The 24,096-nt window shown below is 34.9% G+C and overlaps 8 protein-coding genes and 1 long non-coding RNA gene across 12 annotated transcripts in view; 6 read left to right on the top strand and 3 right to left on the bottom strand.

The window, feature by feature from the left end:
* nvd (neverland) overlaps nt 1-2,893 on the top strand; it is a 32,387-nt gene extending 29,494 nt beyond the window's left edge. For both annotated transcript variants that reach the window (XM_065362335.1, XM_065362336.1), the window contains exons 3-9: nt 320-448; nt 539-740; nt 823-1,011; nt 1,201-1,379; nt 1,718-1,963; nt 2,051-2,221; nt 2,717-2,893. In XM_065362335.1, the coding sequence (XP_065218407.1) occupies nt 323-448; nt 539-740; nt 823-1,011; nt 1,201-1,379; nt 1,718-1,963; nt 2,051-2,221; nt 2,717-2,872 (1,269 nt within the window). In that variant the 5' untranslated portion in view covers nt 320-322 and the 3' untranslated portion in view covers nt 2,873-2,893. The remainder of the gene's footprint in view (nt 1-319; nt 449-538; nt 741-822; nt 1,012-1,200; nt 1,380-1,717; nt 1,964-2,050; nt 2,222-2,716) is intronic.
* A 677-nt stretch (nt 2,894-3,570) lies between these two features.
* Nucleotides 3,571-4,749, top strand: LOC135844197 (uncharacterized). The gene is made up of 4 exons (XM_065362340.1): nt 3,571-3,931; nt 4,103-4,220; nt 4,305-4,387; nt 4,480-4,749. Exons 1-4 carry the CDS (start codon nt 3,868-3,870, stop codon nt 4,683-4,685), a joined length of 471 nt encoding a protein of 156 aa, XP_065218412.1. The 5' UTR covers nt 3,571-3,867; the 3' UTR covers nt 4,686-4,749.
* Nucleotides 4,750-6,610: 1,861 nt separating this feature from the next.
* Nucleotides 6,611-7,429, bottom strand: LOC135844198 (uncharacterized). Its single transcript, XR_010558467.1, has 2 exons — nt 7,302-7,429; nt 6,611-7,113 (listed from the first exon to the last, which is right to left on the bottom strand). It is a non-coding gene; the product is annotated as an uncharacterized LOC135844198 (long non-coding RNA).
* A 102-nt stretch (nt 7,430-7,531) lies between these two features.
* On the top strand, nt 7,532-11,926 carry LOC135844189 (cyclin-dependent kinase 11B-like). Its single transcript, XM_065362328.1, has 2 exons — nt 7,532-8,024; nt 9,405-11,926. Exon 2 carries the CDS (start codon nt 9,414-9,416, stop codon nt 11,640-11,642), a length of 2,229 nt encoding a protein of 742 aa, XP_065218400.1. The 5' UTR covers nt 7,532-8,024; nt 9,405-9,413; the 3' UTR covers nt 11,643-11,926.
* Nucleotides 11,927-12,516: 590 nt separating this feature from the next.
* ApepP (Aminopeptidase P) lies at nt 12,517-16,437 on the bottom strand. 3 transcript variants are annotated; one of them, XM_065362329.1, is made up of 12 exons: nt 16,272-16,437; nt 15,437-15,560; nt 15,193-15,361; nt 14,877-15,113; nt 14,717-14,812; nt 14,451-14,647; nt 14,230-14,380; nt 14,033-14,159; nt 13,682-13,961; nt 13,439-13,616; nt 13,184-13,356; nt 12,517-13,103 (listed from the first exon to the last, which is right to left on the bottom strand). In XM_065362329.1, exons 2-12 carry the CDS (start codon nt 15,548-15,550, stop codon nt 12,984-12,986), a joined length of 1,842 nt encoding a protein of 613 aa, XP_065218401.1. In that variant the 5' UTR covers nt 15,551-15,560; nt 16,272-16,437; the 3' UTR covers nt 12,517-12,983. The 3 variants fall into 3 exon arrangements, with proteins under 3 accessions (XP_065218401.1, XP_065218403.1, XP_065218402.1); XM_065362331.1 differs by lacking the exon at nt 16,272-16,437 and adding an exon at nt 15,715-16,090; XM_065362330.1 differs by lacking the exon at nt 16,272-16,437 and adding an exon at nt 15,814-16,090.
* Nucleotides 16,438-16,653: 216 nt separating this feature from the next.
* Nucleotides 16,654-17,735, top strand: tsu (40S ribosomal protein S12 homolog tsunagi). Its single transcript, XM_065362339.1, has 5 exons — nt 16,654-16,859; nt 16,958-17,095; nt 17,176-17,312; nt 17,394-17,518; nt 17,601-17,735. Exons 1-5 carry the CDS (start codon nt 16,799-16,801, stop codon nt 17,629-17,631), a joined length of 492 nt encoding a protein of 163 aa, XP_065218411.1. The 5' UTR covers nt 16,654-16,798; the 3' UTR covers nt 17,632-17,735.
* A 359-nt stretch (nt 17,736-18,094) lies between these two features.
* Nucleotides 18,095-19,046, top strand: mRpL11 (mitochondrial ribosomal protein L11). Its single transcript, XM_065362338.1, has 3 exons — nt 18,095-18,337; nt 18,412-18,601; nt 18,680-19,046. Exons 1-3 carry the CDS (start codon nt 18,212-18,214, stop codon nt 18,946-18,948), a joined length of 585 nt encoding a protein of 194 aa, XP_065218410.1. The 5' UTR covers nt 18,095-18,211; the 3' UTR covers nt 18,949-19,046.
* A 155-nt stretch (nt 19,047-19,201) lies between these two features.
* Xxylt (Xyloside xylosyltransferase) lies at nt 19,202-20,968 on the top strand. The gene is made up of 4 exons (XM_065362337.1): nt 19,202-19,817; nt 19,903-20,129; nt 20,215-20,458; nt 20,548-20,968. The coding sequence occupies exons 1-4, from the start codon at nt 19,449-19,451 to the stop codon at nt 20,752-20,754; spliced, it is 1,047 nt and encodes a 348-aa protein (XP_065218409.1). The 5' UTR covers nt 19,202-19,448; the 3' UTR covers nt 20,755-20,968.
* LOC135845183 (pancreatic triacylglycerol lipase-like) lies at nt 20,553-22,999 on the bottom strand (the record flags this gene model as incomplete). The annotated part of the gene is made up of 9 exons (XM_065363648.1): nt 20,553-21,149; nt 21,222-21,376; nt 21,451-21,568; nt 21,705-21,821; nt 21,908-22,048; nt 22,188-22,300; nt 22,419-22,522; nt 22,591-22,759; nt 22,845-22,999. Coding segments are annotated over 9 exons (1,179 nt in total), but the record flags the coding sequence as incomplete, so codon positions are not given.
* Nucleotides 23,000-24,096: the final 1,097 nt, after the last annotated feature.

Genomic DNA, 24,096 nt, shown 5'->3' with positions numbered 1-24,096 from the left:
AGCATTATTTTCAATGTGACAAATAAAAATTTCAACTTGATGGTCGTATTTCTGCTTTAATTTTCAATCATCATTCGGCTATTTCCTACGTAACTTACGTAATCCTAATTGGAGCAAAACGATGAGTTTTCTTAATGACCATGGAGTAGGTAATTGATAATAATACGTGTTAGACAAGTTGCCTATGTCGAACGACCGACGTTCAATCAGGCGTACTCCATACTCCATCATTAATTCATTAATCATTATGCACATTGCTCGTAGATGAAAAAAGTGAAAATGGTTTGATTTAATTTTTGTTTTTTTTTTTGTTTCCCAGGCTATGGTTTTGAATGATTTAATCACATCATGGATATCGTTACCGGATCTTCCTTATTTCAATATATTCATCGCAATCATCATTCCAATAGCAGTTTACTTTTATTTAAAGCCAATAAATATCGTAAAGGTGATTATGCTGTTCAATAATCGAGACTTACCTAATTGGTATTAATGTGTAAAATGCAATACGAAGATTTGACGTTGACAGATTTCGTAGGATTTGAGCGACGTCGGATACGATCACATTTTCAAACGGGAACAAATAAAATGTACTAGGAAAACAAAAATCAACGTAACTCAGGAGTCTAGGAAGAAAAGAATTATTGGTAATTTACCACCAGTGTATCCCAACGGATGGTTTGCTATTTTGGATTCAGATGATGTGGCTGTGGGAGAAGTTAAGCATGTTGAAGCATTAGGTTTGTATTGAGGATTAATTGCTGAGCACCGATTTTTATTCTTATTCAAAAGTTATACCTACCTGTTTTAAAATTTGTGTAGGAGAACATTTTGCTGTATTTCGAGGCGAAGATGGTCAAATCAATGTGTTGAATGCGATGTGCCCTCATTTAGGAGCTAATATAGCTATCGGAGGAGTAGTCAAAGGGAATTGTATACAGTGTCCTTTTCACGGATGGATTTTCAGTGGATTGACTGGTCAATGTGTGGAAATACCGTATTCGGATAATAGTAAGCTTGAAACAATATGTACCTAGATATTTAACGTAAACAAATAAGATTTGAGTGAGTTTTTTTTTTTATTATTATTTTTTTCAAAATCACTGCATTCTTTCACATATGTTTTTAACTTTTTGTATCCAAATTCTTCTTGATTGTAAAGTAGTAGATGTGTGATTATTTTATTGTCTTTTATTGCAGTTCCAGCTGATGGTGCGATCAAGCGATGGCATTCGTGCGAAGTAAATACTCTGATTTTCGTTTGGTATCATGCAGAAAATCAATCCCCATCGTGGCATCTTCAGCCTATTCCTAATATTCACGAGAAGAAGTGGTGGTATAGGGGACGCACTGAATATTACGTTAATTCCCATATTCAGGTATACCTATACTTATGATGTTCAACCTCTAAGTAACATTTAATTTTTTTTACAAAAAAATTTGAGGTCCTCGAAGGTTCAAATTGAACGAAACAAGATAGCCTAGATTAAAACACAATCTCATTGAACACTCATTTTCAAAGTTTGAAATGCTGAAATTGATTATTGGATTCATTTTCAATCCATTCTTATTTCGTTCGATTTGGTTTCGGCCAGTTCGAGTGATTCCTATATAAAATCCGAATTCCAATCATTGATTTGATGAATATTTGTCAGTACCTAGATTCTCATGTAAATTGTATCATTTGTACCTATACTTATAAAATTGATCGTTTTAGGAAATTCCTGAAAATGGCGCAGATGTGACTCACCTATCAGTATTACACGGTCCAGTAGTATTTGCCGGTAGCAACCTGTTCAATATGAGCAAATGGTGGGCTAATTTAGCCAGACATAATTGGCAAGCGTCTTGGATATCCAAAACTGCGCCGGAAGAGCAACATATTGGATCAATGGAGTTGTACACCGATACAGTGTTTTTCGATAAATTTAAAGCTTTCAGAATGAACGTCAAGTCTGATCAGGTAAGGATTTCTTTCCTACAATAGCGGTGAAAATATTCAACTCTCTCGATTTGATTTATACTTACCTGCGTACGATTTGTTTATTAGATTGGTCCAGGGTACGTGGTGCTGAACGTAGAAACTTTCATTGGTCCTATGATTATATTGCAAACTGTAACTCCAGTCGAACCTCTTGTGCAAAAAGTCGTTCATAAAATGTTCTATCCCTTTGTTACCTCGTTATATGGAACGTTGACTTTTTTTACTGAGAGTATTCTGGTGAGTTTCCATTTTGTTTTATTCCTACACCTTTTTCTTTAATCTGAGGTATGAGCTTGTACGTTGTTTCAATTCTGCAATAATTTGATGCCTGGTAATAATACGGTATTCAAAAGATACTCGTACAAGTTGAATAAATTGCCTACGCTATCATTTAAGGCGTCTTTCCGAAAAAAGTTTTAAAACGCTTTCGAATTTTTCTTAAAATTTATGTACTTGATTACCAACTATCAGTTATCATTCATTTTGTTCAATGGTTAATTTATAGTTTTATTATTACTTATAAAGAAAATTTTTGTTATTTTGTTGTTTTTGTTTGTTTTAGAGTTGCTCTTTGTCAATTAATTTTCTTCATCACTTTTAAATGAAATCTTTCAAAAAAAAAAAAAAAAAAAAAAATCGATCTATAATAGGGAACGATAACTTGAGAAAACTTGACGAACTTTCATTAGCTTAAATTTATGAATATCAAATTAATCTTCGTATTTATTTCAGTTCGAACGTGATGTAGTGATCTGGAATCATAAGAAATACCTGGACAAACCATTACTAACGAAAGAAGAAAACTCGATAGTGAAACATCGTCGTTGGTACAATCAATTTTATTCAGAAAACAGTCCGCGTGTAGACAAAAATACGTTAACATGGTAACAATAAATTATTCCATATCGATTGTGTTGAATTATTATCAAAATCAAAGACTAGAATAAATTATAGGTAAAAATCATAGTTGGTAGGTATCATTTTTATAAACTTATAGTCGACACACTTTAAATTGAAAAAAAAAAACAATAGAACAAATTTATCTGACTAGTTCACAAATCAATAATGAATTGAAATAAAATCATTGATTTGGATTAAATTAGTAAGAAACGTCGCCAAATTACATGAACAAACAGACAGCATCAGCTGAGCAATTCACCAATAACGTCAGATCTCTTGCTTCTCGACTTATCCTAGCTCGCCAACTCAGATAAGTAATGGCGCAAATTCTGAGCCACAACAAAATGATTCTGTATAGTTTGCTTAATCGGCCGAAATCATCAGACAATAACGATGCGGTGGGCTACTGAATTTTCAAAAATACAAACTCGCTGTAAAATTTTAAAGTTTTATGTTTTAACACCTCTAAAAAGTCTCTTTTGAGTAAAATGAACTCTCAACTCTCATTACCCCCCCCCCTTCCTATGAACAGAAAATGACACGATTTCGTCGATTTTAATTCACTATTTCAAGTTCATTCGCTACTCAAAGACGACAGACGGAGTCCCAGAAAAAAACTAACGACAATATGTCAATTGGAAATTTAATCCTCTACAAGATTTTCCTCGACTTCATTTTTCCGTAGAATGCCTTGTTCCGCCTCCAGAGCGCTTTTAAAGTTGTGAGCGCACAATATCTGCAATTTTACCGTCTCAATTGAATTCACATTGTTTGCTTGAATAATAACGTATTTACCACACCTTCTGCACCACCTAGATAAGGCTGTTTGTAAAAAAAATGATTTTATTTGAAAATGAAATCAAGTTGCCCGATTTCATCATGTGTTTCTTAAAAATATTTTCGAACAACCGTTTTAGTGTGGCTAGTAGCAACGATGTCTTTCGTTAATGTAAGTCGTATTCAATAATACAGATTTCACCTATATGAGTATGCAATTGTTTCCTTCAACAAAAATAATGTATAGAGAAGGTGAAATACGACGACGAGGTGAGTATCATGTAATAATATTTCATGTTAATTATTAATCATGATTACTAGTTAGCACTCCGAATAGTCTTGAACTATTTTATATGTACCTAATTGTATCGATAATGCTACAACTAAGACAATTTACTCTAATTCAAATCTTCTTATAATTTTATGTTCGTAAATACCTAGTCAGAATGGTGTACACGCACGCATCCTTCGCAGAAAATTTCAAAGCGTACTTACTGAGTGATAGTTTCGAGTTCTCTGATGATCAGAGACAGGGTGTTTTAAGAAGAATTAAGTGCCAGTGAGTACTTTTTTTCAACAATTGATTTGGAATATATTGACCACAAAAATAGGTATTTAAATGATTGGATGCTTCCGTTGACAGGGAGGCGAAATTATCTGGGCTGCCAGAACCAGCCCCATCATCCTCCGATGAATCCGAGTTCGCAGAAGAACCACAAGTTCACAGTAAACGACTGACACTGACATATGAATAGAATACATTTTACTGACGAGATACCATCGAATTAATTTTATAATATTTCGTACCTATGTTACAGATAAAGAATCTACGGCTCCTACGAGGAACACACGCAGGAAGCTGTTTGCCAATCACGTTAAGGAGCATATTGCGGATAAATTTCCTCTGTTAGAAAGCCACATGCTGAATAAGTTACCAAATTATTCCATTAAGGAAGATGCTAGAGCATTAGCGTATGCCGCAGGGGTGTCAGTTTCACTAATGAAAATGTGGGGAATTTATTAATTTGCTTTCTTCTGTTTGAATATAAGGAAGGATCCATCGAGAAAATACAACGCTTTGAAACTACGATTCGGGTATTTTATTTGGTGGTATCGCGATTAAAGACATTAAAAATAGCAAGGGTGGCGGTCAGTTTGACGTAATGTAAGTGCAGTAGACAGTGGTAAAATAACGGTATCTATTATTACAGATGAACAAACTAAGAATAATCGTGCATGAAACGACACTTAGTTTCAGTTGATCGGATGTAAGTTTTACGAGCTTTTAATTTTTTGTCAAATTGTGGTAAATAAAAATGTTGAGGGTAGGTAGATAATGTTTGCAATGGTTCGAATTTGATTGGAGATTTCCTGAGGGTTTCCTTCGAACTTTGGAGATGTTTCGGTAATTATGGTTTTTTTTTCGATGGAAAAAATTCTATTGACTATTGGTCGTAGTTTTGAGGGCGAAACTGTTTTTGCGGCGTTCCTTCCTCTCACATTGATGTTCTTTCACCAATATTGAAAAACGTTTTGGTTTGGTAATAGTGGTGTTGATATATCGATATCTTAAACGATATATCGATATGAGATCCAATATCGACATATCGATATGAAAAATCAATATCGACGATATATCGTATCGTCAAAAATTGAGGAAAAAATGCACGAAAACAGCCAAAAATATGAGTAAAAATTGAAATTAGAAAGAAATTTTTAAAATTTTTTCAAAAAAAAATTTTCTCACTTTTTTAAAAATCTATAAAAAAACTTTTTGTCGTACCAAATTTTTTGCAGTTGTTAATTCGCAATTAAACTTAAATGACTGAGTATACAAATGGGAAAAATAGGTACTTTCAAGGCAATATTGAAGATATCGATATATCGACGATATATCGATATCTGTTGGAAAAATATCGTGATATATCGATATAAAATTTTTCTAAATATCAACATCACTATTTGGTAATCAAAGATTTTAGAGAGAACTTGACTAGGTATCGTACTGCGGTACTGATGAGCAGGGTTGCCACGGTTTTTCAAAAATTGATCCGGATCACGGATCACGGATCGTAGCTGTAAAAAATGATCCGGATCACGGATCACCAAGTAAAAAATGATCCGGATCACGGATCACGAATCATGCTCAAAAAAGTGATCCGGATCACGGATCACGGATCAAATTTCTGCGGATCATTTTAAAATGTTTGTTTTCTAGAAAAACGGCCAAAATTTGTCATTAAGCAGTAAAAAATCCCAAAATATACCACTTTTTTCCAAAATTGACCAAAAGTTTTGCTGTTTTGAGAAAAAATGACAAAAAATCACATTTCTTTTCAGAAAAATTGCTAAAGAAGCACACTTTTTCTCCAAAAATCATCAAAAAAATGATCCGTGATAGGTGATCCGTAAATGGCAAATTCAACGGATCACGAATCACGGATCATGGTATAAAAAAAGGATCCGGATCACGGATCACGGATCTTGCCTGAAAAAATGATCCGGATCACGGATCACGGATCACAAAAAGATGATCCGGATCAATGATCCGGATCATTGTTGATCCGGATCGTGGCAACCCTGCTGATGAGTGATGAAAGCTCAGTAGTTTGAGTTGCTATTCTACGAATTCTCCGAGCCTCCGACGTCTTGCGTTAGTTGCGTTTTGCCTTTTGCGTTTGTGAAAAATTCGTTGAGTTTTGTTTTCGCCTTTCGGGGACATTGTCATTTTCTTTTTAACGGATTTTGAATTTTTGACAATATTTATTTGCAAAACGTTATTTTAAAAAAAAAAAATTTCCATCATTAAAAAATTACCAATATTTAACTACGAAATTTCCCGTCTTTTTTAATTTTTTTTAAATTAAAGAATTTTTAAAACGTTCATTTCCAGACTTTTACATGGTTTTACATGATTTTGAATTTTATTTTATGATTTTTTTGTCTTGGAAATTCGAAAATATTTGTTTTTATTTGTCGGAAAACAAATTTAAACATAAAAAAAATGATTATTCCATTTTTTTGCACCTTCCGGTCACCCAGCTACAAAGAGAATTTTCGAGCCGACTGATGTGTTTCACTTCAGAAAGGAAACAGAGGGGAGGGGACTAGACGTTAAAGTGCACTAGTTTTTTTTTCCGGTGCAAAAACTCGGAAGCCGTCGGGTATTGTCGGCGGTACTTCGTTCAACTTGTATTTATCAATTGATCGTCAATTCGTCATCTTTCCGTTCTTCCCTGATTATATTATTTTTATTTGATGATAATCTTCCCTGACACTGGTTTTTCAAATTCAAATTTTTGATGTCAAGTAATTTTCGGTTTCTTTTTCCAAAACTAAAGCCTAATACTAATGATGTTCATATGAACTTACTTGATAGTTGAGTTGATGTTGATTGAAAAACCACTATCACTACGTACAGAGGCGAAGATTATTGACAAAATCACCGCGAACTGAGAAAGAAAATATGAAAAAACAGTAAACAAGTTGAATTAAGTAGATTATTACGTATTTCCGAGCTTTTGACAATTGTTTTTCAACTCATATATTCCAAATTTGCGTACATATGTTTCGTATAGTATGTTCAGTTGATGAATGATATGTATCAACACTATCAGGCTTAACTTTATTAAAAACCCACCTTAAAATGATAATTGATCCATATAACGATTAATATTATGGAAAATGCTGAATAAGTAATCATATTATGTAGTACATAATGGTATTTTATATTTTCACCTTTATAAAGCAGAACAGAGTTAGAGTTATCAGTTATCACACTAGAGAAATAGAACAAGTCGAACGAAGTATTTCCGACTGTACCCGATGACTTCCGAGTTTTTGCACCGGAAAAAAAAACTAGTGCACTTTAACGTCTAGTGGGGAGGGGGGTGTTATCTGTGAAAACTGAATCTGAAAGTTCCATTCCATCGCGAATCGGGAAAAGTGCGAAAACTTTTTGAGCTGTTATTTTCCATCTTGGTGAAAGTTGGTCCAACCAAAACTTGAACTATCATTATCACAACTCAACACGTTTTAATTCCTGTTCTTAACGTCGTTGACATTTTAACTTCATATTTTAAAAGAGCCGTAGCTTTTGATAACTCAACTGACTATTCTCAATCCTATGCGGTAAGAGACCGTCTATCGTCTTACTATCGTGTGCTTTTTCCAATTGGAAAAACGTGAAAATTGTGCTCTCGAATTTGAAGAAACGCGTTAGGAGATGAAATTTTGTAGATAGTAGTTTTAATTTCGTGTAATTAGTAAAACCAATAAATCATTCGATATAGTTCACCAACGACCGTTATACAAGCAGTAGTTTGTTTCAATTTTGCCCTTCAAGAACACCCTTCTGTCTCCGGTAAGCTATATGGATATCTTTATTAATTTTAGGCATTTATAACTAATCATTATTATATGTTCTTAATTATATTACATTAAGGATGTAAGCCATTGATCGGTCCTATTTAGCGAATCGAATAGTCTTTTGTTCATGTAATTCTGAACGTATAAGCATCGAAAATTCAACCTTACAGTGTCATTTCTTGATAATTCTACTATGCGTAGCTCGTTGTTCGAACTGCAAATACATTATTAACTTGGTAAGCCATAAGACATAAGTTTTTCTAGTAAATTACTGGAAATTTTGTTATTGCTATTTCACCATTTAATGCAATTCATCGTCTCGATTTGAGATGAAAAGTTGTACGAATTGAATTCTTTGAAAAGATCTCTTCTGCGTACAGTTTCGATTAAAGATTTTAGTAAATTTAGACTGGGTACCTAAAATTATACCAGTTCTTTACTTGTGTGAGAGAACAAGTTGATTTATGTTTAGATGATATTGTGTACCTTATCTTATCAGTCTTGCTATGTTAATTTTGTATTTAAGTATATTGATGAGCTTAATTTCCATTTATTGATGTAATCGCTAATATGGTTACAGATTGGAATTTTGCAAAATGCCTGCAAAAAACGTGTACCCAGCTAAAGCTAATTCTCAAAGTCCGATTGAAGAACAATTAGCCGAATATAGGGATTGTTATAACGATCCGATTAAAAATGTTAGTATTGATCAAACAAAAGATCCGTTGATTACATGGAAACCGGTTCCTTACGATCCTCGCTTTCCCAATGTCGATATTACTAAGTAAGTTTTTGGTGGTTTAGTTGGTTTTTTCTTACAAGTAAAATTACATTGATACTATGTCATCTCATTTTGAAATTTGATTTTTTCCCTTTCATCGTCACCGTCATCGTGTTGATCAAGTTTGTGATTTTGTACATGCGAATGTTATATGTATATGGTATCTATTTAACGAAAAATATCGTTCAATTTTTGTATTTTGTCGATATAATTGTTATAGATTGTCGATTCATCGTGGACAATTTGTCATTGATATATGGTACAAGTTTACGAATATTACACGTTTTCATTTTTTCAGTCGAAGCATCAAGTGTTTTGAAATCGATTAAATTCGACAATCTAATTACTATTTGATGAGTATTTAATGTACACGTAAAATTCATTTTGTTACTCACGTTATTTGAATTTATTTGAGAGTATTTTTCATAATACTTACCTACTTGTTTAGCTACGATCGAATATGGTCTGAAGCAAAACATCGACGCTCGGTTGAATTTTCGATGCTACCGCTGAATGGGACTGTCCGCCTACGATTCGCATCATTTTGATTTCTCTGCCTAATCTTAACCATTTATATTGCTTTACCTTGCCTAGGTGCCCATTATGGATGACCAAAGTGACGACTCGATGGAGTACCGAAGCAGTAAGCGTCGTTTTACCAAGAAGAATGATTCTTCCGATTCCCATCTGAGTATATCAGATGACGACGAAGAAGATGCCGGCGAATCGTTAGAAATTAAACCGCCCCAAGCCAGGGTTTACAAACACTCTCGTCATAGACGTCCGGAGAAACATTCGAGCAGAAAATCATCGTCGCGAGCTTATTTAAAAGGCCACGATATAGATAGAATGAAAGAAGAATACCGTCGAAAAAAAGCTTACTCGCATCACGCCCATTTAAAACCTTACGAAGCAGAACGACAACCGAAAGGAGAAGAAGAATATCGTCGCAGTAGCAGCAGTAGCAAAAAGGCGTACTCGCATCACAACGTACATAGCGAACATCATAAAAAACGTTCTCATCAAGAATCTAAAGTCGAAGTCTACGCTGCCAAAGAGTACAACGACGAGTATCCGCGTAGTAAAAAAGCTTACTCGCATCACGTTCATCGTGAACATCGTAAAAAACGCTCTCATCAAGATCCCGAAGTCGAAGTTTACGCCAAAGAACCCGAAGTGAAACGTAGACGTCATCATAAGTCGTCGTCGGATTCTCGCCGTCGAGATCGTGCAGTTAGTCCGCCCGAAAAAGTTAAACATTCCAGACACTCCAAATCGTCCATGGTTGTGGTTTCAGAAGACTCAGGAAGTTCAGCAGGTGAAAAAGAGACCGTAGTCGATGTCGAAATATCACCTCCGGTTTTGAAAGATGAAGAAGCTACACCTAAGGCTGCGCCTGAACCGGTCGACGAAAAGGAAGAAGAAGAAGTAGAAGAAGAGGAAGAAGAAGGCGAAGACAGTTCCGATAGCAGCGAATCGTCCGGCTCAGAAAGCGATTCAAATTCGGACAGTAGCTCGACCAGTAGTTCGTCTAACAGCACTTCGGAAGATGCCGATGAAGATGATAAAAATGTGGACAAATCGATTACTCGCGACGACGAAGATACTAAAGATAGTTCGGTTAAGGAAGACTCATCTCCGATGGTGCAAGCGTTGAACGATATCGATGCAGATATTCAACTGGAAAAGGATACGTTACCGTGCTACTTTCCGGCCATTCAAGGCTGTCGTAGTGTCGAAGAGTTCCAATGCTTGAATCGTATCGAAGAAGGAACCTACGGCGTGGTTTATCGAGCCAGAGAAAAAAGAACCGATAAAATAGTCGCTCTGAAAAGATTAAAAATGGAAAAAGAAAAGGACGGTTTTCCTATAACATCGCTGCGCGAAATAAACACCTTGTTGAAAGCTCAACATCCGAATATCGTCACCGTCAAAGAAATCGTAGTAGGTAGTAATATGGATAAAATTTTCATCGTCATGGATTACGTCGAACACGATTTGAAATCGTTGATGGAAACGATGAAACAGAAAAAGCAAGGTTTTAGCCCCAGCGAAGTGAAATGTTTAATGATACAGTTACTTCGAGCAGTCAATCATCTTCACGATAATTGGATTCTACATCGTGATTTAAAAACATCCAATTTGCTGTTTAGCCATACGGGTGTTCTAAAAGTAGGAGATTTCGGTCTAGCTCGCGAATATGGATCGCCTCTCAAACAGTACACGCCGATTGTAGTCACACTTTGGTATAGAGCTCCGGAACTGTTACTAGGCGTTAAAGAATACTCCACTTGTATCGATATGTGGTCGGTGGGTTGTATTTTCGCCGAATTACTCTGCATGGAACCATTATTCCCGGGTAAATCCGATCTCGATCAATTGAATCGCATTTTTAGAGCACTTGGTACACCTAATGCGAGAATCTGGCCGGAATATCCCGATCTTCCGCTCGTTCAAAAGGGAGCGATATTCCCCGATTTTCCTGCGCATAGTATTAAATCAAAATTTGTGCCGAGTATAGTGAGCGATATCGGATACGATTTGTTGACTAGTTTTCTAACCTACGATACCAAAAAACGTATTACAGCCGAGACTGCTCTCAAACACGACTATTTCAGCGAACATCCTCCACCGACTGAGCCAGCTATGTTTCCAACATGGCCGTCTAAAAGCGAACCTGGTTATAGGAAGGCGATAGCTGCCAGTAGTCCGAAACCACCTTCCGGCGGTCAACGCTATAAAGATCTCAAGGATGATGACGGATTCTACATAGGAGTTGGTGAAGATAATCGTGGCTTTAATTTGAAATCCACGTTCAGTCTGAAGTTTTAATTTATTCGTACGATTTATTGTATTATTTTATTTTCATTTTTTCATTCGCATGTACATATATTTATTTTCTGCGTACAACATTTTGTATCAATTGTATTCAACGATGACGTAGTGATGTATGAAAAAGGGATGAGGTATTTTTTGGTATTTCTTGACTGTGATTCTTAAATTACCTGTATGTACTTGTAAGTTATCCGATTGTGTACATAGTATGTTTAAAAGCTGAATTGACTTGACATTCTGTGTTTTGTAAAAGGTACTGCTACGTTTCATTCGTCGATTACTACCGCTGCCGTAAATTGAGAGGACCCGATTACGAACCGTGCGATTATTTCAAGAACATTTACACCGGTATTTGTCCCTCATTTTGGATCGAACGTTGGGAAGAGCAGCGTGCCAATGGAACATTCTTAGCTAATGTGTAATCATTTCGCATCTATTTGTTCTATGGTATATTAAAGTTTTTAGTTTACGTTATTCGAATATTAAGTAGATCATACGTACGTAAGTACAGACGTTGTTGTCGCTTTGTAATCTTCTTTCTCGAAAAAATAATTTGTTGTATAATTTTGTTGGATGCTGTTGTTCTGTTTCTATTCGATTCATCGTCTTCACATGTTTTGTCGTCAGTTCACAATTTTTCAAATTGACGGTACGAAATTTATCTTCGAGTTATAAAAAAAAAATCCAATCTCTCTACAAAAATAGTGAGCGAATAACTCGAAAAAACTCGACGAATTTTCAGTTGCTTGAATAATTGATCAATATCAAGTTATCTTCGTATTGATTTCAGTTCGAACGTGATCTGAAATCATGAACAATACCTGAGCAAACCACTACTAACGAAAGAAGAAAACTCGATAGTAAAACATCGTCGTTGGTATAATCAATTTTATTCAGAAAACAGTCCGCGTGTAGATAAAAATACATTAACATGGTAACAATAAATTATTCCATATCGATTATGTTGAATATTATTATCAAAATCAAAGACTACAATTAGGTAAAAATCATCGTTGGTATCATTTTTATATACTTAGTTGACACATTTTAAATTGAAAAAATAATAAAACACATTTATCGGACTAGTTCACAATAATGAATTGAAATAAAAATCACATCGATCCCTCCCTTTGCCCCTCCATATAAACAAAAAACGAATTACATCGATGAATACCATTCGAATATAGATACACACGAAAACTTAGTTAAGATAATGAAATTTTACAAAAATCTCGAATAGTCGATGGCGTTAAAAAATAAAATGAAAATAATCCTAGAAGATGATCACACACGAAAAACGAGGTATTTTTAACAATATTAACGTTCTGCTCAAAATATTCATCCGATTGGTTCGGTTTCTCTCATGAGCCATGATAAAGCTTCCGTTTCACCTTGCTCTTTCAACAGACGGCCCACTTTCTCGCGACATAATTCGTGATATTCGTTCAAATACGAGATCTGGAAAAATACACTTGAAATATTAACAACGAGAATTTCCAAAATCGAGAAAATCACTCAGCTTAAAACGAGTAACTGACCTCTTCTTTAGTGAGTAAATTAGGAAGAAGTAATTTCGTCTGAATAGGAACCAAAGTTACATCGGCAAAAGTAAGATATCTAGTTTTCGACGGGTATTTCGGTTCACCTGGGATAATACGAATTATATTTTCCAATCTGATTCCAAATTTACCATCTTCGTAATAACCGGGTTCTGTAAACAAAGCGAAAAGAATTTAATTATTTTCCCACGGATTGATACAACTATATTTCTCGAGCTTTTGTAGGAAAATTACCATTTGATAAAAACATGCCAACTTGCAGACCAGGATCATCGGGATATTCTCGCCACGAGATACCCATAGGACCCTCGTGTACATTTAGATAAGCTCCGATACCGTGTCCAGTACCGTGCAAATAATTCAATCCAACATCCCACAGGAATTTACGAGCCAATGTATCTAGAACGTTGCCCTATGACATAAAAATACATTAGAATTGATCCGCTATTACGGTCTCATTGAACCATTACAACTTACTTTGACTTTTTCGGGGAATAATGCAGCTTTTAAAGCAGCCTGGCCCTTGAAAACTCTGGTAAAGCATTCTCTTTCGTACTGAGAAGGCGAACCGAAATGCAACGTTCTGGTTACGTCTGTGGTTCCATCTTTGTATTGGCCACCGGAATCGCATAAATATAATTCGTTAGTTGTGATGACTCGATTCGTTTCCGGTTTTGGTTTGTAATGGATGATAGCTCCGTTCGAACCGGATGCTGATATCACATCGAAGCTGGGTCCAACGTAGTCTTCTTGTTTCCTGTTTTAATCGATGAAAGGTGGATAAGATAGGTAATGAATTCGATGAGTTCAATTCGACAGATAACATACCTACGACAGTTTTCCAAATATTCACCTCCGGAGATTTCAGTGATGTTTCCGGATGCAACTTCTTTCTCCAGCCAGGCGAAGTAGCAACAGAGGGCAGCTGCGTCTTTGATGTGAGCGTTTATTAGCCCTATGATTGAAAAACGATTCATTAATTAGGAAATTATTCAAATTATTCATTAATATTTTAATATCATTACCTTCAGTTTCGACTTCATTTTTTATAGATTTCATAACAGCGATTGGCGAAGCATCGGTGAGTAGTTGTTTTTCAGGTACCATACTAGCAAAAGCGTAACTCGAACTACTGGTTATCCAGGTTTTTCCTTCTTGACCAATATCACTAGCCAACTAAAAATAACACGATTATTTCAATTTCAAAAATTTCGAAAAAAAAAAAAAAAATAATTTAAACACTTACCAATGTTGATAAAAACGATTGTACTTTTTCATAAGGATGTAAAGTTACAGTAAGGTTTTCGTCGTTGAAATGCTGTTGAACAACCGACGTGTATTTTTTATCGTCGATAAAGAAATGTACATCGTTGGGCGTTACAATCACATAGGAGAAAAATACTGGATTAAATGGAATATCTGATCCTCTAACGTTTAACAACCCTGAAAATATATCTCAGATCAATCATCGTGATACCAATTTGTATATGAATTATTTTTTCAAACACTTACAAGCTATCTCATCGAGGGCGGTTATTAGATAGACGGTGGCATTTTTTTCAAACATTTTATTACGAACGTTTTTAACCTTGGTTCCACAAGTGACACCTGAAATTAATTTCATTATTCAGTATAAAATATCACAAAACTTGAAGATCTGATTGATACATACCGGTATATTTCAACGGTAGAGGATCCACCAGTCCGGTCGGAGGAAGAGGTTGAGCTTCCCAAATTAAATCAATTAAATTTGAATTCACCGGAATCAGAGTCTGGTTTCGCTTTTCTAATTCTATTTGTAACGTTTTCCATAGCGAATATTTCATCGTCATCGGATCGAAACCGATTTTAGCTCCCATTGGAAGAGTTTTACCGAGCCACTCCTCTTTCGTAGGAGTTTCAGGAACACCTAAGATAGAAGTAAATTTTAGAAAATCAATTTGAACTAATTAATGATCCGAGTGTTTTACTTAAAAGGAAATATATACCTTCTTTCATTAACGTCCAGTTTTCATCAAGTTCGGCAGTAGCTTGTAAAAAATACCTTCCATCGGTCCACATAGCTGCTTTCGTATCTGTAACGATAGCTGTTCCGGCAGATCCGGAGAAACCGCTGATGTATTCTCGACGAGCATCTCGAAGTGTGATGTATTCGTTCTGAAATATTCATTAATTGCTTTAGGATTCAAATTCACGAAGAAATCACGTATTGTAGAATTATTTTTCTGTTACCTGATGAGCGTCATCTGAGAGTACAATGTATGCGTGAAGAGGTTCACTCACGTAGTTGGTATTTTTAAACAGCGATCTCAAACTTCTCAATAATCCAGTCGTATTTTTCGGCATCGTATGACAACTGGAAAAAATCAAAAGTAAAATAAAAATTAGCAACTTCATGTTTAAAAGAAAACACCGAACTCAACATCGGTCACTCATCCGAGTATCGCGAATAACTCGGTGATAATTTCAGTAAATCAGAAATCGGTCAAAGGAGTGAAATCTACGCTGACCTTTGCAATTAGTTAATTAGCAATTTCTATGCAATCATCGTTAACTTTCTTAACCAATACTCTGCCATTTACGTATAAAAATGAAGGCCATCAACGAACCTTGTTGAAGAAATATTTCAGTGATGAAGCATTCCTTCGGTTGGTTATCTACTCGACTGGTGATAATATACCAAATCAAATCATGCACTAAACTAGTTTAGGCGATGCTACGCAGATGTTCAAGCGGGTTTGAGGAAAATAATTAATTCGAGATAAACGACATCAGTACCAGATATCTGTTTGTAAACAAGTGTTTTTGTAATACTCGTGTCAACTCAAGAGGACATAAATTAGCCAGGGTGAATCGAAAGTTGCACAAGACGAGGAAAAACGATGTTTTCAGCTCCTGAATATTTAACGTATTTACTCGGTTTATATATGCGATACAATGCATTGTATACAATGACATTCGAATTCTAACAATTATTTTCGCGATGACAAGCAGATAAGCATACTGATTAGGTAATGATCGTAAAATAGGATTGAATGAATTGGGTAATTACAATGAACGCACTCACCAAGTTACTGTCTTCTCATTGAAAAATCCTCTCGAATAATTGTTCTTGTGAAATCTTCAATCAAAAAACGCTCGTAAGGAAAACTTACAGCAATAAATTGAAAATGAAATTTGAAAAATTTTCATTCGGTTTCGGTTTCAAATTTTTTGACATCGCTGTTTTTTTTCTCGAGAGATAAAAAAAAAACATTTTTGCAATGTTACCAACACGAAAATCACAAAATGAAAAATTTACCTTTTGAGAATTTTGAAATTTCAACGCATCTTCAGATTGACGTATGGCAAATTGACCGTATGCCTGAATGACGTTTTGATGACGTCATCACGAAACAGTCGGGGCAAAATAAAATACACGCCTGTTCATTATTGAACTTGATAACCAAAATATTATCAGAAAAATTTTTTCACAACAGTCAACGCGAGAAACATTTTTCATCGTTTTATGCAATTAATTGCTTATTTTATAATTAATTTTAATCAATTGAAGAGTAATTCGGTGTTTTAAAGTCTACTTAAACATATAAAACCATGGCCGACGTTTTAGATCTAGAAAATCATGAAGATTTCGAAATGGACGATGATGGAGACCGTAAGTTTACATCCATTTCCTGCCTTTAAAAGATGTTTCATTTACATAACTTGTATCTACGACTAACTCGCCCTTCTGCGATGCTTGTATAATTACAGGCAGAGTTAATATGCTCAAAGAAAAAGCTAGGAAGAAAAGAGGCCGAGGGTTTGGAAGTGACGCAGTTGCCAGAGAACGCTTCAAACAGTACGATCGGGTCGCAGATAACGATGTAGAAGATTTCGGTCCACAAAGATGTAAGTTACGATGAAAATTAATCGAAAAATCAGAAAAATGAGTGAATTCAAAGCTTCTCAAATATGCTATTTGTTAACAGCTGTCGAAGGTTGGATTTTATTCGTAACTGGTGTTCATGAAGAAGCACAAGAAGACGATATTCATGATAAATTTTCGGAGTACGGAGAAATCAAAAATTTACATTTGAATTTAGATAGAAGAACTGGTTTCTTGAAAGTAAGGCAAATTTATTTTTAGCCCCACCGCGTTCAACTTGTTGGTATCGTAGATTGTTACGATGAACCATTATTGTTTTAGGGATACGCTTTAATTGAATACGAATCGTATAAAGAAGCCGTTGCGGCGAAAGAAGCTCTTAATAATTCCGATATTTTGGGACAACCCATAACTGTAGATTGGTGTTTTGTTAAAACAGCTCGCAAGTACGTGTTACTTATATTATTTATTAGATGTTGTGTGTTTTACTTTTGAGGGCAAATTCTAACACTTTCAATTGTATTTCAGAGTCAAATCGACGACATCCAGAAGGCGATAAATCTAAGGGGGAAAATTATCCACGACATTCGTGTGAAGTATTTTATGGTGTTAAGTTGTATATACAGATTTTTCAATAATTCTTTAATAAATTCAACCATGAAATTTGTCGATTCATTTGGTTTCAACTTCAACAGATGAGTAATTTGGGCACAGATTACTATTTACTATTCGAAATTTCAAACGGCGTCCCTATACTACAACTCTTAGCACCTATGTGAATAGGGAACGTGATTATTCGAATTTCCAAGAAAGTTTGTTGACTCTTCGGTAAATTCATTTATTGCATAACAATGACTTATTAGTTATTAGGCGGATTTTTAATTTAAACACTGATGACAATTGACAAATGTGTTCTATTTTGTGACGAGCGGACGGAGTTTGTTAAGTGGAAAGGGAGGGGGGAATGAGGGAAACATGGGAAACATTGTTCATTTGTGGTTGCAACACTGCTTTGTCAAAAAATCTTATCTTTTTTTTTATCAACCAACGTGAACGGTGAAAAGAAAAATTTGTTTTCAAAAATCGAAGATCAGTGGTGTTTTAGGTACCCAATAACTGAAAAATTGTGTGTTTGTAAAATGGTAGCTAAATATTTTAGAGGAAAAAAAGTTGTTAAAGAAATATTGAACCATGGAAAGCTCAGAACAAATATTCCGGCCGGTATGGCTTCGGCGAGTCCACCTCTAGGGCCTATGTTAGGACAGGTAATTCATTTTAGATCATTGATCTCTGTAAATTTACCGGTTGAAATTTTCATCAATACGTTAAACTGTTACAGCGAAACATTAACATAGCGCAGTTCTGTAAAGAGTTCAATGAAAGAACCAAAGATATCAGAGAAGGCATACCTCTTCCTACAAGATGTACTGTAAACGCTGATCGTTCATTTCTTATAACTATTAACCAGCCTCCTACCGTTTACTTTTTAAAACAAGCCGCCGGAATAAATAGAGCAGCTATGAAACCGGGTAATATTACCTTATCGAAAGGTTGAAATGTATTGTCGTTTTATCGGGCGTTGATTGATTAATCATGTTTGCTTTCAGGACGCGAAATTGCCGGTAAAATTACCCATAGACATTTATACGAAATAGCCAAAATTAAATCGCAAGATGAAGCTTTCGATTGTGTACCATTGCAAGAAATCGTTCAAAGGTTTGTCGGCATCGCACGGTCTTGTGGAATTGAAATTGTCCGCCATCTAGATCCTGAAGAGTACGGAGAATTTTTAAAAGAACGAACGAAGATTATTGCTGAACAACGTAAAGAATTGGATGAACTCAAGGCTGCAAAGGTCCTCAGAACAGCAGCCTAGTTTCATTTTTTCGCTTAGTTATTAATATTTTTGTGAGATATTAGCGAGTAATTTGTATATTTTCGAATCCAATTATATATTTTCAATGTTGTATGTAATTCGAATTTCTACTCATTTTACGTGTTTGAGGTGGTTTAATAATCGGTGAAGTAGGTAAAATGTACGATTTATTGAACAATTCCAAAAATTTTGATGAAGGAAAAAAATCAAAGATTTATTTAAGCTTCAAAAAGTGGCAGCATTGATTCGCTGAATCTTATCAAATTCAACTGGAATTTGTTGTTGTTACTTGTTCAAAATTCCAATTTGTTCACCATTTTCCATATTTTGGTATTTAATTCATTTTATTATAAGATCTCATATTCACTAGTGAAGTGTTCTCATTTCGTGTGATCAGTGAATCCATCATCATTGCACACGAAGCTCATTATTTTACAATGTTGGTGTCAAATAACTGTATCTGATCACCTCAGCTTCAGCTGGCGATTTCATCTATAAAAATGCAACCATTGTACAATGTATTAGTTAAACTAACTGTGGTGACGATTTTCTTCATCTTATTTTATTATTACGTTCCCCTCAAACAATTCAGAATGCTAGACATCAAGCGTAAAGTGATCCAAGAGTCAGAGCTGGTCATCGATTCGATTTCAAACCAGTCAAGTGAACCACCCATATACATCTGGTGTATAATGTTGAAAATTGACGATTACGATTCACTTTTATTACGAAAGCTCGAAGGATTCTCAAATTCTATTCTGCAACATACCAAACATCACATCTCATTGAATATTCTAACTGACGCTAAGAGTCGCAGCTTCGTACAAGAGATCCTTAAACGTAAAACTATTCGTAATAAGTTCTACGAGGTATATAAGTTTTAATTCATGTTTTTTCTCTGAAAAGCTCAACATTATTGAACAATAACAACGATTAATGTTTTTATTTCATTAGGTATCATTCCACGACGTTGCTAATGCTTCGGCCAAGATTTCGTTTATAACTAACGTAATGCAGGAGCACTTCAGCTCGCGGCCAGGTACTTACTACAGCGATTCTCTATTCTATTTATCCCTCGGCTTGTATAAAATAGCACCGGAATACCACAGCAAGGTGATATTATTGGACGTCGATATGATATTTCAAAACGATATCGAAAAATTGTATCGATATTTTGACGAGTAAGTAATCAGCCTACGAAATAATTTGTATCTTTAATCATTCGAATATTTTTCTTAATACGATTACAAATTATTTGTTTGATAGTTTTGGTAACGAGACGTTATTCGCCCTTGCTCCTGAGCTCAGTCCAGTATATCATCATATCCTATGGAAATACCTACAGGTTAATGAAAATACGACTTTTGGTGCGCCTTTACCCGATGGATTTCCCGGCGTCAATAGTGGAGTTGTTCTTATGCACTTGGATCGCATCAGACAATCGAAACAGTACGCTTACTACATTTCTAAACCATACGTAACGGAGATAACTAAAAAATATATTTTTCAAGTAAGTCTGGTTTAAAACGAATCATCGGATTTACAATATTAAGTATCATATGTACGATTATAACTGAAAATCTCTTCGTCATATTTCAGGGCCATTTAGGAGATCAAGACTTCTATACTTTGCTGGCAGCTGAAAATCCTCATATTGTGTATCAGTTACCTTGCAACTGGAACCGTCAGCTATGCCAGTGGTGGAAAAATCACGGATATGCGAATATTTTCGATAAATTTTCACGCTGCGATGGTCCTGTTTATGTTTACCATGGTAACTGCAATACTCCTATACCCGTCAATTAGTATTTTTATCGTTATGTTTCTTGTACCTCTAGTCATTACGAGTTTGTATTATTATTCTACGTGCATTTTATAAATTTTCTATTAAGTTTATACTTTTGTGATACTGTTTATTTTATTATTTCTTTCTCATTATTATCATTTTTTCTTACCTACGTGATATTTTTTGTCAAAATAATGTTATTTTATAAAATTCGAATATACTATACTCATTTTATCCTACTCTATTATTATAAATTACGGATTCGATGATCGGTGTTTCGTGTTCGAAAATGACGATCTTTCTCATCATCATATTTCACGGTTCATCTTACCAATCCTTGGATAAAAAATTCTCAAAATATCCGGCAAATATTTTCTAATATCATTCATTACTCTTGTTATTTGTAAATCAGGTTCTGAAAAGTTTGAAATCATGTCGTTGAAAGTGATTTTTGAGTTGAAATTTTGACACTAATACGCCTACTTACGACAAAAAGGGCTTAATGGATTAGTGGTGAAAGAAAATACTCCCCTTCCAGGAAACATTTCATTTTCCAGTCCAAGAGGCAAACAAGTGTAAGTGTCACACTTCCATGAGATTGGCACTACTGGCAGAATAGGTACAATGAATCCGTCACCTGGTCTGAATTTAATTGCGATAAATTTTAGCTTCGATAATCATAAATTAATTATTGAACATGTGAAGAGAGAACTCACAGGATATCATTCACATGGACTCGAGAAAGCTTGGCCCACATGATACAATCGCTTTCTAATGCTTCAGTAAAGTAGTCAATTGCTCTTAGATGTGCACAAGCAACGATGCTTCCAATAGCTCTTTTGCGAAATTATAATGAAAAAAAAAAGTGTCTAAGAGACAAAGAACTCTATCAAGGTATAGATGATCTATAATGAAGTCTAGAACCACATGAGTGCATACGATCAACGTAATATAAGATAAGATGACTTACTGAAGAAATTGAATTTTCCAAAATCTTCGATGCTATTTAAATTGAAATTCGCGTTGTCCACATTGACTGGGCATCCGGGCTGTGTGATGCCCCCGTTAGCGTAATAATCTACATGCCCTATGCAAATACAGCATTAACCTACGGGTATATCATCTACCTCATCTTTTCTTATTGAATCTAACTAGGATGAAGAATTTATTCACCTATCGGAGACATGATTCCTAAACCAAATAAAACGAAAGGTTTGGCGTCTGAGTGAATAACGTCGACATATCTCGCATCACTTCTATCCAAGCGAACGATTGGGTCAAGATCTTCAAAACCCGGTTGAGCTGGATCCAAACCTAGACAAAAATAAACCTAGCATATATGATTCCGTATAAAGTAGGTAGCTATTCAATGAAGATGCTAAATAATACATTATTCGATTTTTAAAAAAAATCTTGAACTGAACGATGAGCTCACCAGTTATTCTGCCAATTCATCCGTTGAATTTTTTCGCACAATAAGCAGCTATATGAGATCCTAAGCTATGGCCAATCAAATGAACACCATCCAAATTGATTCGATAACGTTTGTGGCAGTAATCTAAAAATCTGCAAACAATCACAAGTTTTTATCAAATGTTTAGATCATTCGTAGACGACATGAAACAATTCAGGGATAGGTAAGCATCATTAAAATTAAAATAAAAAAAAAATTTCAAATACCTACCTGGCTAATTCAGCTCCTACTACTCTAGTATCAGATGCAGCTTGGATATAATTAACAGTAAGTGCTGCATTTCCCCAGTCAACAGCGAACACGTTAGCATTTCTCTGTGTAAAAAATGTGCAGATAAACGATGAGTGAGAATTAAGTTAGAATTCTCAAGTTTAATCCTTACTTTTTTCAAATATGCATGTTTCAGTCGATCAATCCACGAGACATTCCCAGTGTTTAAATATCCATGAATGATAAACACATTGAACCTTCGTCTTCTATCAAAATATGCATCAGTAGGAATCACTATCGTTGGTCTTAACTCAACCCTATATTTATATGCTGGATTCCTTCTGCGAAAAAAAAATAAGTATCCGAACTAAAATAATAATAAAAAAAAACAAGTATCAATGGAGAATTTTTTTTATAGGTACCTACCTTGTACTCAAAAATATTCGTGCTTTAACTACACTCGGAGGTGAAGGAGCTGGAAATGGACGGGCCAAAGAAAACCAAGGAGGATCAGTAGGAAAACATCCTAAATCTTCGTAACAATTTCTAAAATCAATTGCAAAATCTGTAAAAAAAAAAAAAAAAAAAAAAAAATGTCAATAACTTGAGATGCATATTTGGGTCTTGAATTATGAAAAAGATAATTTTCTCGCTAACTTAATCGAATCATCCAGGACGCTATAAATACTACAACTCCAAATGTAAACATATTCCTTCAAATTGACATTAAAAAATCACTCATTTTTAAACATACATACTGAAAAAGCTCGCGCATTCGAATGCTACGTACATATTAAAAATAAATAAATGATTATGATGAAGTAAAACCACAAGGTGATGAATAAAAACCCACATCGCAGTCTGATTAGTTCCGGATAGTTACTGTTGAAAAAAAAATCACAGTGTCATTTAACGCAATTTATACGTACTTACTCTTGGCACGTCAACTTTGGTGTAATTTTTTCTCTCCTCGTAATTCACGGGTTACATTGAAAATAATTATAATAATCGAGTAAATATAATTACACCTTTTGTATTAGGTAACGGAAATAATCAGTTGTGTGACATTCCAGTGTGCACATCGAGTAAGCATTAAAATGGATAGGAATATGGTGTAGGAAAATAACGAAATCGGTGGCATTATTTTTAGTTTTTTTTCTTCCTAGAAAAGTTTGATAGAATTAAATTAGGTGCAGTTTGTGGTAATTGATTTAAAAAAAAAATCCAATGTAAGTAAGAAAATGTATTCATCTTGCATAAGATGCAACTTTTTAAACGATATACCGTTGTGAAATATCACTTTAAATCCCCCTTCCCTGCCACACCATGACACCCCATAATTTGATTGGTTAAAACAATTCGTTCTCTCCAATCCCCCCCCCCCCACCGGATGAAGGATATGAGGAAAAGAACAGGAACTTGAAACCGATAGGAAAGCGTAAGGTGAAATCAACGTGGAGTTGCTTGTTTGGTAGGTAGCGTTTTTACGGCAAACTGGTTATGCAATTTTATCAACACGAATGTTAACCGAACAAAATGCAAACAATTTTGCAGGATCTTCACTTCGCAATTCGCAAATGAAGCGAGGTGAAGGCGTTTTTATCAAGTAATTCGATGTTTCCGAGTTTAAAATTCGGTATCTATTTTGTACGCTTGTTGCTCTTTCATTGAAAAAAGA

The sequence above is a fragment of the Planococcus citri genome, chromosome 4 (assembly GCF_950023065.1).
Source record: "Planococcus citri chromosome 4, ihPlaCitr1.1, whole genome shotgun sequence".
Taxonomy (NCBI): Eukaryota; Metazoa; Arthropoda; class Insecta; order Hemiptera; family Pseudococcidae; genus Planococcus; species Planococcus citri.
Note: the sequence above shows the minus strand (reverse complement) of the source record. Positions and strands in the feature narration are given on the sequence as shown.